The sequence below is a fragment of the Lactuca saligna genome, chromosome 2 (assembly GCF_052625555.1).
Source record: "Lactuca saligna cultivar CGN05327 chromosome 2, ASM5262555v1, whole genome shotgun sequence".
Lineage (NCBI taxonomy): Eukaryota > Viridiplantae > Streptophyta > Magnoliopsida > Asterales > Asteraceae > Lactuca > Lactuca saligna.
In genome coordinates this window covers 99,634,282-99,651,105 of record NC_136418.1, presented here as the reverse complement: position 1 = coordinate 99,651,105, position 16,824 = coordinate 99,634,282, and the positions used below count along the sequence as shown (strand labels likewise).

Genomic DNA, 16,824 nt, shown 5'->3' with positions numbered 1-16,824 from the left:
TATTTTGAGGAACTCACTAAGCATTTATGCTTACAGTTGTTGTGTTATGTGTTTCAGATACTAGCGAGGACCGTGGAAAGGCACCGACGTGATCTGTACACACTAGCGGAGGATTTATTTTATAATCTTAAGATTTATATGTTTTGTACGATGACAAGATACATTGAATTTTGATGACTTGATTTGGATGAAAATATGTTTAAGAAATGAAAATTTTGTTTTGAAAATTTTCATTATTACATATTGAAAAACGTATTAGGTAAAAATATAAGACCATAAAAAGTAGTATTTCAAGAAATATGAACAAATCATGAATTTCAATTTTGAAAATTGCGTATAAAGCTGAATACAGAAACTCCACCAACCTCACTGCCATTCTCTCTCTTTTTCAAACACACACAGTTGTGTGTTTCTAGTGTGTTCTTCCAAAACTCATCAAACATTTTTCTGCAAAGTTTCTGCAAATGGCAACAATGACCAATGTAGCCCTCCTCCTGCTGCTACAACTTGTCGTCTACGGCAAAGTCACGGCGGCGACATGGTGCGTCGCTAGAAACGACGCCAAAGAAGACGCGTTGCAGACAGCACTGGACTACGCCTGCGGCGCCGGAGCAGACTGCGCACCCTTACAAGACACCGGACTGTGTTTCCTTCCGAACACCATCCAGGCGCACGCTTCCTACGCATTCAACAGCTTTTACATGCACTCTTCCATGGATTCCGGCGCTTGTGACTTCTCCGGCACCGCTGCCATTGCCAAAACCGACCCAAGTTAGTGCAAATCACACTTTTACCCCTTCCCCATGTCTCCATAACAGCATTATGGTGTGCATAATATTATATTAATTTTTGGGTATTTTTGTCATTTTTAGGTTATGGAACTTGTGTTTACCCGTCTTCTCCGAGGTATGTACACTTTCATCTTTTGAATCACGTATTATATTTACTTTGCATATTTAAAAAGATTTCTAAGCATTTAATTAGATATAGAAATTATAAGATTGAATTTATATATCCTCTTTACAATAATATTGACTGTTTATTCTTATATATATATTTTTACAAATTAATAGTGAAATAAATTAAAGAATAATGTTTTACTGTTTTTTTATTACCCAAATATTAATATTTTTATTAAAACTAGAAATATAAATATAGTACTATAGTAGCGTCTTTATATTTTAGAATTTTAATTAATTGGGGCTATCTTTTTTATTAAAAAATGTATATTTTGAAAGGAGTGAAAAAAATATTTGAGTTTTACAAAATATTATAAGAGAGTGAGTGGTTGTGTGGGGTGGTCGCGTGCGAAGGGTGTTGCTTTTTTCTGTGAGATTGTACACGTGTCGCAATCTCACTTATGGGGTTGTATTTGAATTATTTTCTGACCGTTCGATTGCTGTGTCCTCACTTTTTCCTTGAACACTGCCCCGCATACTGTATGACATGTCCTATCTCGATGTTTCTCTCTATAGTGTATACGTTTGAGTTGTGTTCCAACAAACATTCGTACATGTTCAAAATTTTAAATTGAAAACAAAATTGATGGACAGATTAAACAAAAGTCTTGACATTTTAAATAAGCCTTCGTACAAATTTTTTTTATCAACTTTTGTGTAGAAGATATAATTAAGAGATTTTAAATAAACTCTTCAAAATTTGTAATAAGCTGTCGTAAATCATAAATTAAAAAAAAATAGTGTTTTCACATTATCTCCAAGACTATGTAATTATTGGTCTTACGTTTGTTGTATGTTTTATTGTTATATTATTATTTATATTACTAATAGTTATTAAGATGCGTATGATATTATGTTTTATTGTTAAATTTCATTTATAAATATTAGTAAGATGTTATATAAATGTGTATTTTAGTAATTTTTAAGTAAATGTTTGTGTTATTTACATCTGCAATCTTTAAATCATACAAACGAGTGGTGTATATTATACTAAGGATACAAGTATTTCAACTATAGTTATATATCAATTATATTGGGTTTTACATTACAATATATCAAAACTTCAAGACTAACTAGTCACTAAACACAACAACAGTGGTAAACAGCAAGAGATTAGTGAGTTATTTATGAATACATATGTAATAACTTAATAAATATCTTGAGATAACCTCAAGTCCTCAACATAGTTGCTTGAAAGTCGTGTTTCCAATCATCTGCATGCTATCATCCTCATTTGGGACCAACATGATGAGTCCTATATCCATATTGGATGATAGTCTCAAGCAAATTGTTTACATGTGTCCCATAATTTGACCAATTTTATAAGTCCCCATATGGAACAACATAATTAAATCTCCACTTGCGACATATACAAGTTGTAGGATCTTAAGCTTCTATATGAATGAAATCATGACTCAAATCTGATATTGAATTAACACAAGACGTAAATAAAATATGAATTTCATTAGAGATTAAAAAGCGCTCAATTTCAAAGACATAAGAACTCTCTCTCTCTCTCTCTCTCTCTCTCTCTCTCTTTATATAGGAGAATATAAAGGAGTCGGTTAGGCTCTAACCAATGAGGTCAGGACACTGAAGTTAAGACAGCCTATCAAAGACAGATTAACTCAAGTTGCGAAGCCTAGACTATGAAAACAAAACATACAAGACCAAATATCCATTTCGCATACAAAACATGAAGACAGAATATTACACTGTGAAACCCCTTTCAAATACACACTCCACACAACTATATAATGTGTGAAACCTATCCCCCCTCCTTATGTTTAGTTGCGAAGGAATCATTGTAAGAACCACTATACAAATTGTCATCCACCAACGAAGCATATCTCAGACACACTTAAGATCATCTATAGTGTTCATCTTGCAAATCTAAGCTTTTATAGTTAGTGTGATAGATTTATAGAAATGTTTATCTTGGAGAAACATCATGCAATTCTTCACATTGCGATCTATATGAACCCATCTTACATTTCTTCAACATGATCTGGCTGATCAAATGTTGGAGTTAAGATGTGAGTTTTGATTCTTCTTTCTTTAAAAGATTGAATAACATAAACCAATCATAAGGATTCATAATTGGAACATCAACAAACGTGAACTCAGATTCTTCATTACTTAACCCTCTTGCTACGGTGAACTTGTTGTTCGTATACCCATCTACCTTTGCTTCTTCACACTTGACAACTATCTTCTTCAGACTCTAAAATTCATATTATGGCTTTGAATAAGTGACATAAAACTTGAAAATATTATTTTCATAGCATTGTTAATTTGTTTATTTGTTGATCTCCTGATACTTGATACACATTTGAAAGGATTTGTCCTTCTTCTTGACAAATAGAACTGGTGTTCTCTAACATAAGAAGCTTGTTCTGATACAATATTTGTGAAGAAGTCCGTGTAATTGACTAGATAGTTCTTGTATTTTTTATGAAGCCAACCAGGAGGGAGTTTTCACTACTCGTGCTGCTCTTGGGACTAAGTCGATGCGAACTTGGCTTCTCGAACAGGTGGTACCCATGTAAATCTTCAAGGAGTACATTAGGATAGGTCGTATAGACGAGGTATGTCTTTGACCTTTCTTTTGTTCTTTTTATCTACAACGTGCAACAAGAAAGCATAGTTCATCTTATGTAGATACTTCCGAGCCTTTGTGTAAAGACGAGTTTGAGGTATCGTCCTAACTAGTCTTCGTAAATTATTAGGGTTTCTCCATCTGTCAAGCGGTTCGTACGACTTTTCGTAACACAATAAACTAGCGTGACATAGAGAAAAAAATCAATTCGTACCGATAGTAACACCGAAACTGTCACACCCCCGAACCAGACGGCGGAAACGCCCGGGGGCTTTTGTGACTCAATTGAATACCATTACAATGAATATACATGAAACATAACATCATACATCACCAAACATTGGAATAATACAACTGGTAACGTTTACATCCATTACATTGTCTCAAAATATTACATCCCCAAAATAAATTGTTCATTGTTACTTAATCAACCGCAAATCAATCATAGAGTACAGTCCTTTCTTCACTTATCTGTTACCTGAGAATACAAGTATTTTGGAAAAACGTCAACATATGAAATGTTGGTGAGTTCATAAGTAATGTTTAAAATCCAATGTTTGTATTGTTTTGAAAACCGCCAGAAAATCCGATATTTTCTAAAAATAGTATAGCGTAAAAAGAAATACGTGAAGATCCGTGAGTATGCTTGTTTGTTTTCTATAGATGTAAGCGTACGAGTTGTGAAATTCGGCATGTAGTTTGTAAGTGTACTAGTTGAAAACCCTAGGAAAACCCGACGTTTTCCTATCACTTTGCTTTAATTAGTTTATGTGTTATTGTTTCGTTACGTTAGAGGTATTCGTTGAGCTCCGGAGGCATTGAGTATACAGTGGGTGGTGAATTGTTGTAACATCCGTTAATGAAAACGTCCGGTCGACAACCGTACTAGCGATCCCTTAGGTGTCACTCGCACTTATTCACACAACTCAATCCTCCCGGACTTGTGTAGTCCCACGACCGAAGAGAAAAAGAGAAGGTGCGAAACCCTCGGTATTTCCCTACGTCGTTCAAGACCATTGCAATTGCGAGGGGCCCGAAGCCCAACCCGCAATCGTGAGTTCCCGACTTTACTAGCAGCACCGAAGGACCCTTGGGGACCAGCAGCACGTTTGCCATTGAAAGTCCTTTTACACGCGGTTAAGTCGTATTAGACCCAACTACATGTAAGCAAGTATCCTTTGGGCCTAAAGATCATGTCATCGGGCTAGCTAGGCTCAACAAGCATGATTTGCAACTTTTGGGCCTAAGGAGTGTACGTCGACGTATTGAGTAATTCCACGAGAGTATAGAGTTCCGAGAGTTCCATATGTGTATTGAGCGTTGTAGTGTTAGTAGTTTTGGATTTGTTATTGATTCGAGACCGAATCAATTCGTTTAACAACGATTTTTGGTATTGTTGTGTATTGTGTCGGTAGTCGCGGTGCCAATATTCGATCAAGTTGCGTGTATTGAATCAGCCTTGAAAGTTTTCTGTTTTCAACCCCTCATTGTTTGTAAAATTTACTTTTTCAACCCTCTAATTAAATAACTTTCCGGTTTGGTCCTTAAATCATTTTTCTTGACATTTTAACACAAAAAATTATTGAAATTAATATTTTTCAGCATATTTTTCATTGAAAACAGTTTAAGTCCCTGAAATTGCAGTTTTCTCGGTTATAACCTCTCTTTTTCGCAGTTTTTACAATTTTGGTCCTAATTGGAAAATTTTTGCAACTTTGGTCCTTTTTAAATTTGAAAAGCATTTTAAACCCTTGAAAAGTACTTGTAACACTAGTAGTCCACTGTTTTACAGAAAATCACAGTTTTGGCCCTCCAAAACAGAAAAATTCGCATAATGGGCCCTATTGGGCCGAAATTGTCATTTTTAGCCCATTAAGCTTGAAATTTATGTTTTTAATCCTCCAAAAGAGTATATTTTCAGAAAATACATTATGGAAACTGTTTTGACTCATCTCACCCATCAGATTTAGAAATATTTCATTTTGGGCCCCTTAACTTTGTATTTTTAACATTTATGTCAAAAAAAAATGAGTTTTTAGCCCAAAGTATGTATTGTTAAGCCACTTAGCTATTTTTCTTGGTATCCTTTGTATGTAGTAGTATGTTTTATGTTAGTATCATTTAACATAAAGTATATCTCGGTTTTTTTTTTGATTTATGACTAGATCCAACATCATAATCATACCAAACACACATATAAGCATAGAAATCATACAAAGCATACACATAATGATAGATCTACACCTTTGCTTGTATTCTCCCCCCACAAAAACTTATAAAAACCGAAAATAAGGGGGTATGAAGCTCACCTTTGGATGTTGATTCGGTTTTTGAAGAGAGGATGGAAGAAAACTTGGTGATTTTCGACCCTAGCACCCCTTGATGAAGATTTCGAGTTTATGGAGTTCTAAGACACAAGTTTATGATTTCATGAGAGTTAAGAAGAGATTTTTGGATATAAGAAGAAGTCTAAAGTGTGGATCCAAGTTTCAACTTACCTAGATGATGATCTTTGTGGAAGAACTCCCTTGAATTCCTCTTAGATCTTCGAAAATTTGGAGAGAAATGGAGAGAGCTCCTTGAGAGAAAAGATGAGTGAAATGTTTGTGTGTGTGTTTGGGATTCGGCCGAGAGGGGGAAAGAGGAAAGAAGAGGGTGGCTTTGACAAGATAGATGCTTGGAAGTATGAGTTGCATGCATGGATATCCATCAAATAAAAGTGAGGTGGGAATCCAAAGTCAACTCCTCCTTATTCTTGGGCTTGGGCCGAGGATGGAGAGGGAAGAAAGAATTTTTGGGCTTTTTGCCCCTAAGCCCAATATTAGAATTAGTTCGGATGAGTTTTAACCTAAAAGGAAATATAATATGATTTTTATACTTTGTTGAGCTAGTTTAGGTTAATCATGGATCAAAGCTTTTAATTCATTTCATTCTAGGCCCAACATGGCCCAAAATATTGAAATAAATAAATGTGGGTCCAATTAGAGCCCATATAAGGGTTCTAAGCCCATGAAAGTCAAATTGGAAGCTTATTGGTCCATTTGGGCCCAATAAGGAAGTCCCAGTCCAAAATGGACTTAAACGAGAACTTCTAGGGTTTCCAATTTCTTGATGACCATTTGTAGTACTTGTACGATGTATTTGTTTGAAGTTTTTGATGTCATAATAATAGGTATCACACATGCTCATAAGTTTTTGATTCAACCTTTACTTGAGTTTAGTGATTACAAGACACAAAATTTCTAGTTGTGACAGAAACTTCCGAAATCATACACATAAGATCGACATAAAAGACGTGTTTATTTCGTGCTAAGACATAATTTGTTAAGATTTCGTATGTAGATTTCTAACAGATTATTAGTCGTCTTTACTCTATAGGCTTCCTCCTATATATTGGATCCATATGTCTAAACTTTAAGGGTTACAAAACTCCCATCTACATTTAAATCAATTAGTAAGGGTTATTAAACTCCTATCTACATTTAAATCAATTAGTACAGTTGCATATAAGTTAAAAGAGGAACTTACCGGTCATTATTGATTGTTCCTGGATCGTCTCTTACTCTAATCGCAATACTCTGATTTGAGCTTCATTTATTGGTTCCTCAACTTTAGGCAATCTCTCTTGAAATGCCCGACTTCACCACACTCGGAACAATCTCAGCCTCCACCGGTACATGTTCGAGTGTTTGCTTTTTAGTTCACGACAACTGCCTTGTTTTTGCAAAAGTTGGTGATGTGTCCCTTTCGGTTGCACTTTGGGTGTTTTCCTAAGTACTATTTTCATGGAGGGGTTGGCGCAACATTAAGCTTCTTAGACAGGGATGTGTTGAACCACGAGGTGCAAGATGCCAACTTTGATACTATGTTATAGAATAGATTGATTGATTAATAACTAGGGTTAAATCTTATATATATAAATATGAATACATAAGGACCCTTAACCTAACCCAAACCCTAAGGGCTATGAGACTAAATGCTAACATACTAACCGTACATAAGAGGTATGACCCTACAAATACAACTATGCTAAGAAATAGGTCATCAATCTAACAACCCAGTTAGCTTGTTAAAAAACATTGATCAAGAAAAAAGATGTCATAAGAACTGAGAATAACAAAAGAAAATATGATGGTAGTTCTATGGGAAGCTTGGAAAAAGCAAGACTCCAAGAAAGTTAATGGAAATTCTCCAAAGATAACCAAACCTTTCACATCATAAAGAAAATATGATGGTAGTTCCAGAAGTTGGAACACAATGTGTAACGCACCAATCTCATCCCTCCCGGAAGGAACATATGGTCTTGTCGTATACTATGGCGTGTCACATCAAGGATTGAGGAACGTGTTAAGGAATGAAGTTAAATAGGAATAAGGAATTGATAATGTGATTTCATATTGATTTGGATAAATTACAACCAAATATAAAGAAAAGAATAATTACACTTTGATACACTAAAGAATAATAATAATAATAATAATCTGATTCTAAACTATCAACTTAGTTTAATATCAACAATTTGGTCGTTTGTAGAGATGAACTTGACACTTAGTTTTCCCTGCGTTACTTGTTCACGAACAAAATGATAGTCAACTTCAACATGTTTAGTACGAGCGTGAAAAACTGGATTAGCCGTGAGATATGTTGCACCAAGATTGTCACACCAAAGTGTGGGTGTTGTGCTAGCCAAACCAAGTTCTCGAAGCAAGGACTTCAACCAAATTAATTTGGTAACAGTATCTATAATAGCCTTGTACTCGGACTCTGTTGAAGATCGAGATACGGTTTTCTTCTTGCGAGCAGATCAAGAGATGAGATTCAAACCTAAATAGATAGCAAATCCCCCCGTGGATCGATGATCGATTGGGCAACTTGCCCAATCAGAGTCCGAGAAGGCATGAAGAATGGAGTGCCAACTGGAATCTGAAAAAGGCTTGAAGCTGATACCCCGTATTACGTCGAATCCATAACCCCAAGTCGAAGGTGCCCTTAAGATAACGAAGGATACGTTTGACACCGACCTAATGGTTCTCAGTGGGGGCGTGCATGAACTGGCAGACTTTGTTAACTGCAAAAGCAATATCAGGATGAGAAAGAGTAGTATACTGAAGAGCTCCAACTGTCTACCTGTAACAAGAGGGATCGTCAAGTAAGGGGCTATCATCGGGTAACAACACGTGAGAAGTGCTCATACAACATATTGGCTTGCACTCGGCAAGACCAGTACGGTGTAAGATCTCACGAATATATTTCCGTTGGGAAAGAACCAAGTCAGACCCCTTGTGAACAACTTCAACTCCCAAAAAATAGTGTAGCTGTCCCATATCCTTAAGTGCAAAAAGAGAATTGAGTTTCTGAATGATTGAGGCAACAACAGTGGAGTTGTTACCGGTGATGATGATGTCATCCACGTAAACCAGAAGATAGACAAGAGAGCCAGATGAGTTTAGTATAAAAAGAGAGGTATCGATTTTGGACCCATAAAATCCCAACTGATGAAGTGCAGTAGACAACTTTGTAAACCAAGCCCGAGGAGCCTGCTTGAGGCCATACAAGGACTTATGCAACAAGCATATTTGATCAGGTTTGGTTTGATCAATAAAGCTCGGAGGTTGGCGCATGTATACGGTTTCCTCAAGATCTCCATGAAGAAAAGCAGTCTGAATGTCTAACTGTTTAAGAGGCCATTTGTTGCGGACAGCTAGAGAGAGAACCGTACGAATGGTGGCGAGGTTGATAACCGGACTGAAAGTCTCACGATAGTCCACACCATGCTGTTGATTAAAGCCTTTTGCCACGAGACGGGCTTTGTACCTGGTAATCTTTCCATGTTCATCAGTTTTTACCCTGTAAACCCATTTACAAGCAACAATATTAGCATTAGAGACGGGGAACAAGGGTCCATGTGCCATTCCTATGGAGCGCAGATAGCTCTTCGGCCATTGTTTGACGCCATTCTAAAGACTTGTTAGCAATGGTAAAGTTGGTAGGTTCAAGGGGAGGAGATATGGAGGTGGAGGTGGTGTAGGCAGCGGGGTTGTATCGATCTGGTTGTTTAGGATTAAGGCGAAGGTTGAATGGCCGAGGCCGAGGAGATGTGGTGGAGTGGTAAGTTGGTATTAGTTTGTGAAGGAGAATGTGGTAGAGAAGATTGTGGAGATTGTGGTAGAGAAGATTGTGGAGATGATGGTGGAGATTGTGAAGGTCGGGGTGGTTCAGATGGAGGTGTTGGTGAAGGCTAATAAGGAAAGACGTGTTCATTGAAGCGAACATGTCTAGCAATGTAAATCCGATCAGTGGAGGGATCAAGACAACGATAACCATGGTGAGTAGGGCTGTAGCCAAGAAAAACACAAGGAGTAGACCGGAATTCAATTTTGTGATGATTGTACGGACGAAGAAAAGGAAAATATTGACAGACAAAAATTTGTAAGAAGGAGTAATTAGGTTTACGTTTGAAGATATGTTCAAAAGGGGATTTGTTGGATGAGACACGAGAGGGGAGGCGATTTATGAGGTATATAGTTGTTTCAAAAGCAAAGTTCTAAAAGCGTTGAGGAAGACTGGAATGAGCCAAGAGAGAGTCCAGTTTCCACAACGTGACGATGACGGCGTTCAACAAAGCCATTTTTCTCACTGGTGTGAGGACAAGACCGACGATGAATGATGCCAAGGCTACGACAGAGATTGGTGAGAGGGAGAAATCCCCCCCCCCTCCCCCCAAAGTCAGATTGAATATATTTTAGTTTAGTGTTGAATTAACGTTCAGTCATGGTGATAAAGTTTGTGAGAATGGGGTGAACATCTGATTTTTGAGTTAAAGGATAAATCCACATATAACGAGTATAATGATCAACACACAAAAGAAAATAACGATGACTAGGGCTGTAAACGAACCAAACGAACACGAACAAGGTCTTGTTCATGTTCGTTCGTTTAAGTTAGCCGAACAACAAACGAACACGAACGGATAAATGAACGAGATTTTTTTGTTCATGTTTGTTCGTTTAACAAATTACTTTGTTCATGTTCGTTCATTTATGTTCGTGAACATGCTAAACGAACATAAACGAACAAACATATACGAACAAAGATAAAAAAACACAATTGAACATATATTAACATAAACGAACATATAATATAGCAATATAATAAAAAATAATTGAATATAGATGAATATAAATAAACTTAAACGAACGAACATAAACGAACGTAAATGAACATCATAAACGAACGTTCACGAACATAAATGAACGAACGAGACCATTATTCATGTTCGTTCATTTAACTAAACGAACAATAATTTTTGTTCATGTTCGTTCATTTATTAAATAAACGAACATAAACGAACTTCCCGCCGAACGTTCAGTTCGTTTACAGCCCTAACGATGACCATCAAAGGATGGTTCTAGAGAGGGACCCCAAACATCACAATAAACAAAATCTAAAATATTAGTGCTATGAAAGGTAGAATCAAGTAAAGATAGTTTTGATGATTTTCCACATTGACAAGAAGAACATACGTTATTTGATAATTTGTCCGAAACAGGTAAGGAACAATGAGAAACAATAGAATGAAAAACTTGAGCATGAGGATGTCCTAAACGTTGATGCCAAATGTTTGAAGAGGCTTTGACAGCAGTGAAAGCAACCTTTGCCAGTGATTTGAGTTGTGGAAGACGAATGGAGTACAAACCCTGCTCACTAGGACCCGAAAGGAGGGTAGTGCGAGTAGACTCGTCCTTCACAACAAAATAAGAATGAAATTCAAAGAAAATATTGTTGTCAAGACAAAATTTTTGAACAGATAAAAGATTTTGTTTAAATTGAGGAACATGAAGAATGTTAGATAAGGTAAAAGTTCTGTTTGGTGAGTAGATTTTAGATGAACCAATGTGATAGATGGGTAGAGAGTTACCGTTACCAACAAGTAAAGAGTCATCACCATAGTAGGCCTGAGAGCTATCCAAGCTAGATAGGTCTGGAGTGGCATGATGATTTGCACCGGTGTTGGGCTTCCAAGTGGGTCAAGATGTGTCAGCCTCTCAGCGTGTTGTAAAATTAGCATGTGTAGCAGGTTGAGACCGGTTCGAATGAGCTGGACACTGAGATGGTAAGTGTCCTATATCACACCTGTTGCAATGACCATAGACGATGTTTTAGGTGGAGGCCCAAGAAAACTGTCGTGTGCCACTACTGTCCCGAGAGCTATTTAAACCACCACGTGAGTTGCCACGAGAAGAGCCACGAGATCCACGACCGCCTCGATTATTATTGAAAACCGAGAACCAAAATGAACTTGAGGCCGTGGAGATTGAATGGGGTTTAGTTGATAACCCAGCTGAGTGGCCATCAGTTGAATACTTTGTAGTTGTTGAAGATGATCAATATTTGGTTGTTGAATCGAAGGAGTAGCAACTGATGATGCTTGTGTAACCGAAGAAGTATTTGCCAAGAAAGCTTGGGGAGTGGCAGTCATCATTTTTGTGAAGACATAATCATGATCGCATAGAAGGCCATGTAATTCATTGAAGCTGATAGAAGGCACACGAGCCAATAAGTTGGCCTTGAGACCATTGTATTCCTCTCGAAGTCCTGTAAGAGTGAGCATTACGAGATCTTTGTCCTTTACTGGTTCTCCAATGTTAGCAAGAGCAGTAGCAAATTCTTAGCTCTGCTAAGATATTCAACTGGTTTTTCATCACCCTTCATGGTGATTCTCAGAAGTTGACTTTTAAGAGTAAATTCATGAGATAAAGTAACATGAGCGTAAGTCCGTTCAAGTGACAACCATACCTCGCGTGATGTTTTTCCCTGAATATGCTGATAGGAGTCTTCATAAACTATTGAGATGATCATACGGATGTGGGCATCATTACAGATCCATGGGACGTAACTTGGATTATCAGTAGTTACAGAATCATTTGTGACTTTCTGTTCAGGGTAGGGTACAGTTTCATCAACATAGCAAAAAAGATTGTGAGAGATGAGGAAGGATTCAATCATGGATCTCCAATAGCCATAGCTGGTCGGTTTGAGAGAAAAAGAGAACTTATGAGAGTTGTGAATCGTTTTCTCCTGATTTGAAAATTGAATTATTGCTGCCATGAGTTGTAATTGGTGATTCAGGACTCAGGATTACCTTATTGCTGTTGATTGGCAAGAACAGGGACTGTAATTGCAGTTTGGATTTTAGGGTTGCCGCTTCAACTGGGTAATATTAGGGTTAGAGGAAGGACGCTCTGATACCAAAACAAAACAAGAATAAGGAATTGATAACGTGATTTCATATTGATTTGGATAGATTACAACCAAATATAAAGAAAAGAATAATTACACTTTGATACCCTAAAGAATAATAATAATAACAATCTGATTCTAAACTACCAACTTAGTTTAATAAAGTTGTTGCCTACGCTTTCACGACAACTAAAAATACACTAAAACAACTATAATACCCACGACCTTGAGCTAGGAGTTGTAGTTTTCGTTTCAAAGATTTGGAGACATTCACTTTAGAGATTTGTACCATTTATAAATATCACAAGAATCTCGAACACACATTCGACCAAAAAGAACTCAAGGCAACGAAGATGGGTCAAACCAAAAAGAACTCAAGGCAACGAAAATGGGGTCAAACTACCCAATGATTACAAATGCCTTGAGCCGAAAAGAAAGAGGCAACAACGAGAAGTACCCGAGTAGAAGTGAGAGCAAGTCTTAAAAGACTTCTTAAACGAAACTGCCTAAGATGCATACTGGTTTTGACACTAATTGAGAGTTAGAAGACTGACTAAGTCTGTCCGCTTCCTGTCAATCAAGGAAACAAATAAAACGAAAAAGCTGAATAGAACCCTATCTTAAGGAAATCAACCTACTGCACCGAGTGTCAATTTCTATCATCTCTAATAAAGACAGTAGATTCGCCTTGTTTTCAAATCTCTGTCTGTGTACACATTTTCAATATGATTATGTTTAGATCTTGGTTCCATTTCCGTAATGTCCTTAGTTTCAAACTTGAAGTGCACACTTCCAAGATAAACTTTCATACACAAGTGTTTCATTCTATTCAAGCAAGTACATTATGACCTATCACCTTATTATTCTTACTTAATTTAGGGTAAATTTAAAATATAACAATTTATAACTCCATATTAAAACATGTTCTCTTTCTTTAATTATCTTTCATGTTTTTCCAAATATCACCTCCTCATTAACTTTATCAACATAGTCCACATATGTGCACGAATGCACACCTTAAAGCTATAGCTAGACTCGGTACATGTGTCGTGTCGCACCACACTTTGCAGCAAGTTGAAACATTAAACGGATTGAAAGGATTTGATCATAAACTTATTTGTTTAATTTTTGTGTCGTATCGTGTCAACCCCGTTTACTTTAAACATGTTGAAATTTCTTACCCAAACATATTTATTTTATCGAGTTTCAGGTTTATGGTTTAGACCTCGTAAACATCTCTTGTCGTGTCGTGCGGGTTGAAACATTAATTGTGAAATAGCTTGACCTTAACCTAACCCGTTTAATTTATGTGTCGAGTTTTTTCAATCCGTTTATTTAAAAGGGTTGAAATCTTTTACCTAAAACCGTTTATTTTGTGCCGTGTTCGTATCGGGTTAGCAGTCAGTTTTTACCGACTCTACCTATATTATATATACCATATAACTTTCTAAGTGACCCAAATCTTTGAGTAACCTAGCATAATTCAAAGTACACACATATTCGACGTGAGTCAAAAGATAGTTTTTTATTTCTTTTAGTTGGATTTTACTTCTTGCTAATATTGCAACTTTTACTAAGCACTCTAACAATAACAAAACGACATCAAGGTTCCAATAGACGGACTCTTAGGTCTTAGCATCTACTTGTACCCTCTTTCATAATCAAGGTACAATACATTAAAACACACTCATATGATTTCAAAATTTTATCATCACGTGCATACTTATTTCTTCACATTCATTTTTATTTACTAACGTACCTTTAAATTCTGAGTCTCTTATAGCAATACCAATTTTTTTTTCCCTTTTGCTATCTGATTCAACCAATATAAAGTTGTCATTGTTTTCTTTTCCATTTATATACTTTTGGTAAATATACCATATTAATTTTAAAAGTTAAATGCACCAATTTGTCTATAGTGAGTATTAAATCGAAGAAAACATTTTCATATAGAATATAACAAATTCACTAATTTTTTATAAAATCCTTTATGCATAAAAATTAAATTCTTTTTTTATCAAGTTCCTAATCATATTAAACTTTCTTTGATGTTATTATCATTATTTCTATAAGTGTCACAAGACGACACTTCCAATTATCAAAATCCCATTGAAATATATCAAAGTAAAAAGTATTTCAAATGATGGATGATAGTTACTTAATGACAATTAGAGACTAATTAAACTACATGACATTTGATAACTATTTGTAGAACTGCTGGAGGAGGTGGAGGGATGATGACTCCAATTTTAAGCACTCCACCGCAAAATATTACACTAATGGATGGTGGCTCAGGAGCACTGACCCCAACAGACATGGTGCCCACATTAGCAAATCCGCCTTCTTCAGAAGCCTTTTCAAAGTTTTCGATTTCAAGAATGTTGTTTATGTGCATGGTTTTGTTGTTATTAGCATAATTAATGTTTGGTGATTCAGAAAGTAGAAGATTTGGTAGAGTGATGATGTTAATGTAGACATGGATATGTATTATTTGAATGCTAGTAGTTGTGTGGTAATCTTTGTTTGCATTGATTGAATACCTTATCTTGTTATTGGTATGATGAGTTGCATGAAAGTCATGCCAACATGATATAGATTTAATATTTTGTTAATTAAACTACAAAAACTGATAGCTACTATGACTTATGGTTTGCCAAAAAAAATTCATGATGCCTTAAAGTAGCCACATATTTTTAAGGGAAACTGCAAAATTAGGAATCACAACAAAAAATTGTTTTTTGACTTGTTATTTGTTTTGCCATATTTTTTTGGAATTAGTTTGCCACTAGGGGTTGTATGTCCATTGTTTTGTTGCTGAAAATTTAAGCCTATGATATTGAAAATATTGCGAAAAGTTTATGTATATTTGTAGTATGATTAGAGTTTTAAAAAACCTAAAACACGTTGCATACAAATATTTTTGTAAAAAAAAGTCAAAAAAAAAAGTTTTAACAAGTATATAACCAAAATTGTTAAAAGAATAGTAAATAATAAATTGCAAAATTGGTCTTTATGATTTTTTGCAATTTTAGACAATTTTTTTTCCACCTATAATGGTCCAAAATTGAAAATACCATTTGGTTCCTTAAAAATGGAATGCATTTGTAAATACCATTTTAACCTCCTTTTTTTTTCATTTTTTATTTAAGTGTTTTTATAATAAATAAATAAATAAAACTCCTAATATCTACCCCACCTATCCATTTCTCTTTTAATATACCAATTCTCTCTCTCTCCTCTCTCTCTCTCTCTACAATGGGTGAATTTTAATTGTTTAATAGTTGAATAAAAAAAAAATTTAGAATCATCCAAGTGTGGACGGTTTTGGAGGCTCTTTTTGGGTTTCTGGAAGCCACTTGGATGCAAATAAGGAAAAATTTTGAATTGTGATCAAATCTATTATTTAATTAATTCAGATTTAGTTTTGCCTGCAAGTTACCTAAACTATAAATAGGATCCCAAGGCCATCAAATTTCGTTCATAGCTTTTCCTATAGGCTTATGAACGGGATTTCTATCTCTCTCATCTCTTTCTTCTTCATTCTAAGGTTTATAGAATTTTAGGTGTGAGCCATTAGAGACATCATACTTTTGATACTTGCTTTCTAGAGACACAAAAGAAGGGATTCAAGGAATTGTTTACGATAACAATTCTAAGGTATGTAAACCCTAATACTTTTATGATTTTCGAAATTTTTATGGTTCATTAGGGTTCTTGATATTAATAATATGTTGCTCTCAATTAGAGAAAATATATATATCCTTATAAGTTACCTATACACTTAAGTGTTAAGAGATTTTCTTTATGTATATGTTTTATTTATGACCTAGAAAACTCATTAGTGGTATCAAAGTCATTGTTTCTATTGATTGTGCATGAGATGAATTGATCAAGATTATGGCTTATTGAAAATAAACCCTAGCCTCTTGCAAAATTTGAAAATTTGCTAGGGTTTCTTAAAACCCTAGCCTCCGTGCCTTGTTTTCATAAAAAAAATGTAGGGTTCGCTTAGGGTTTTCTAGTTTC

The 16,824-nt window shown here is 35.6% G+C and overlaps 1 protein-coding gene across 1 annotated transcript; it reads left to right on the top strand.

The window, feature by feature from the left end:
* Window positions 1–340: 340 nt before the first annotated feature.
* LOC145031249 (PLASMODESMATA CALLOSE-BINDING PROTEIN 2-like) lies at window positions 341–15,356 on the top strand. The gene is made up of 3 exons (XM_078979768.1): window positions 341–771; window positions 873–906; window positions 15,011–15,356. Exons 1-3 carry the CDS (start codon window positions 465–467, stop codon window positions 15,213–15,215), a joined length of 546 nt encoding a protein of 181 aa, XP_078835894.1. The 5' UTR covers window positions 341–464; the 3' UTR covers window positions 15,216–15,356.
* The last annotated feature ends 1,468 nt before the right edge of the window (window positions 15,357–16,824 follow it).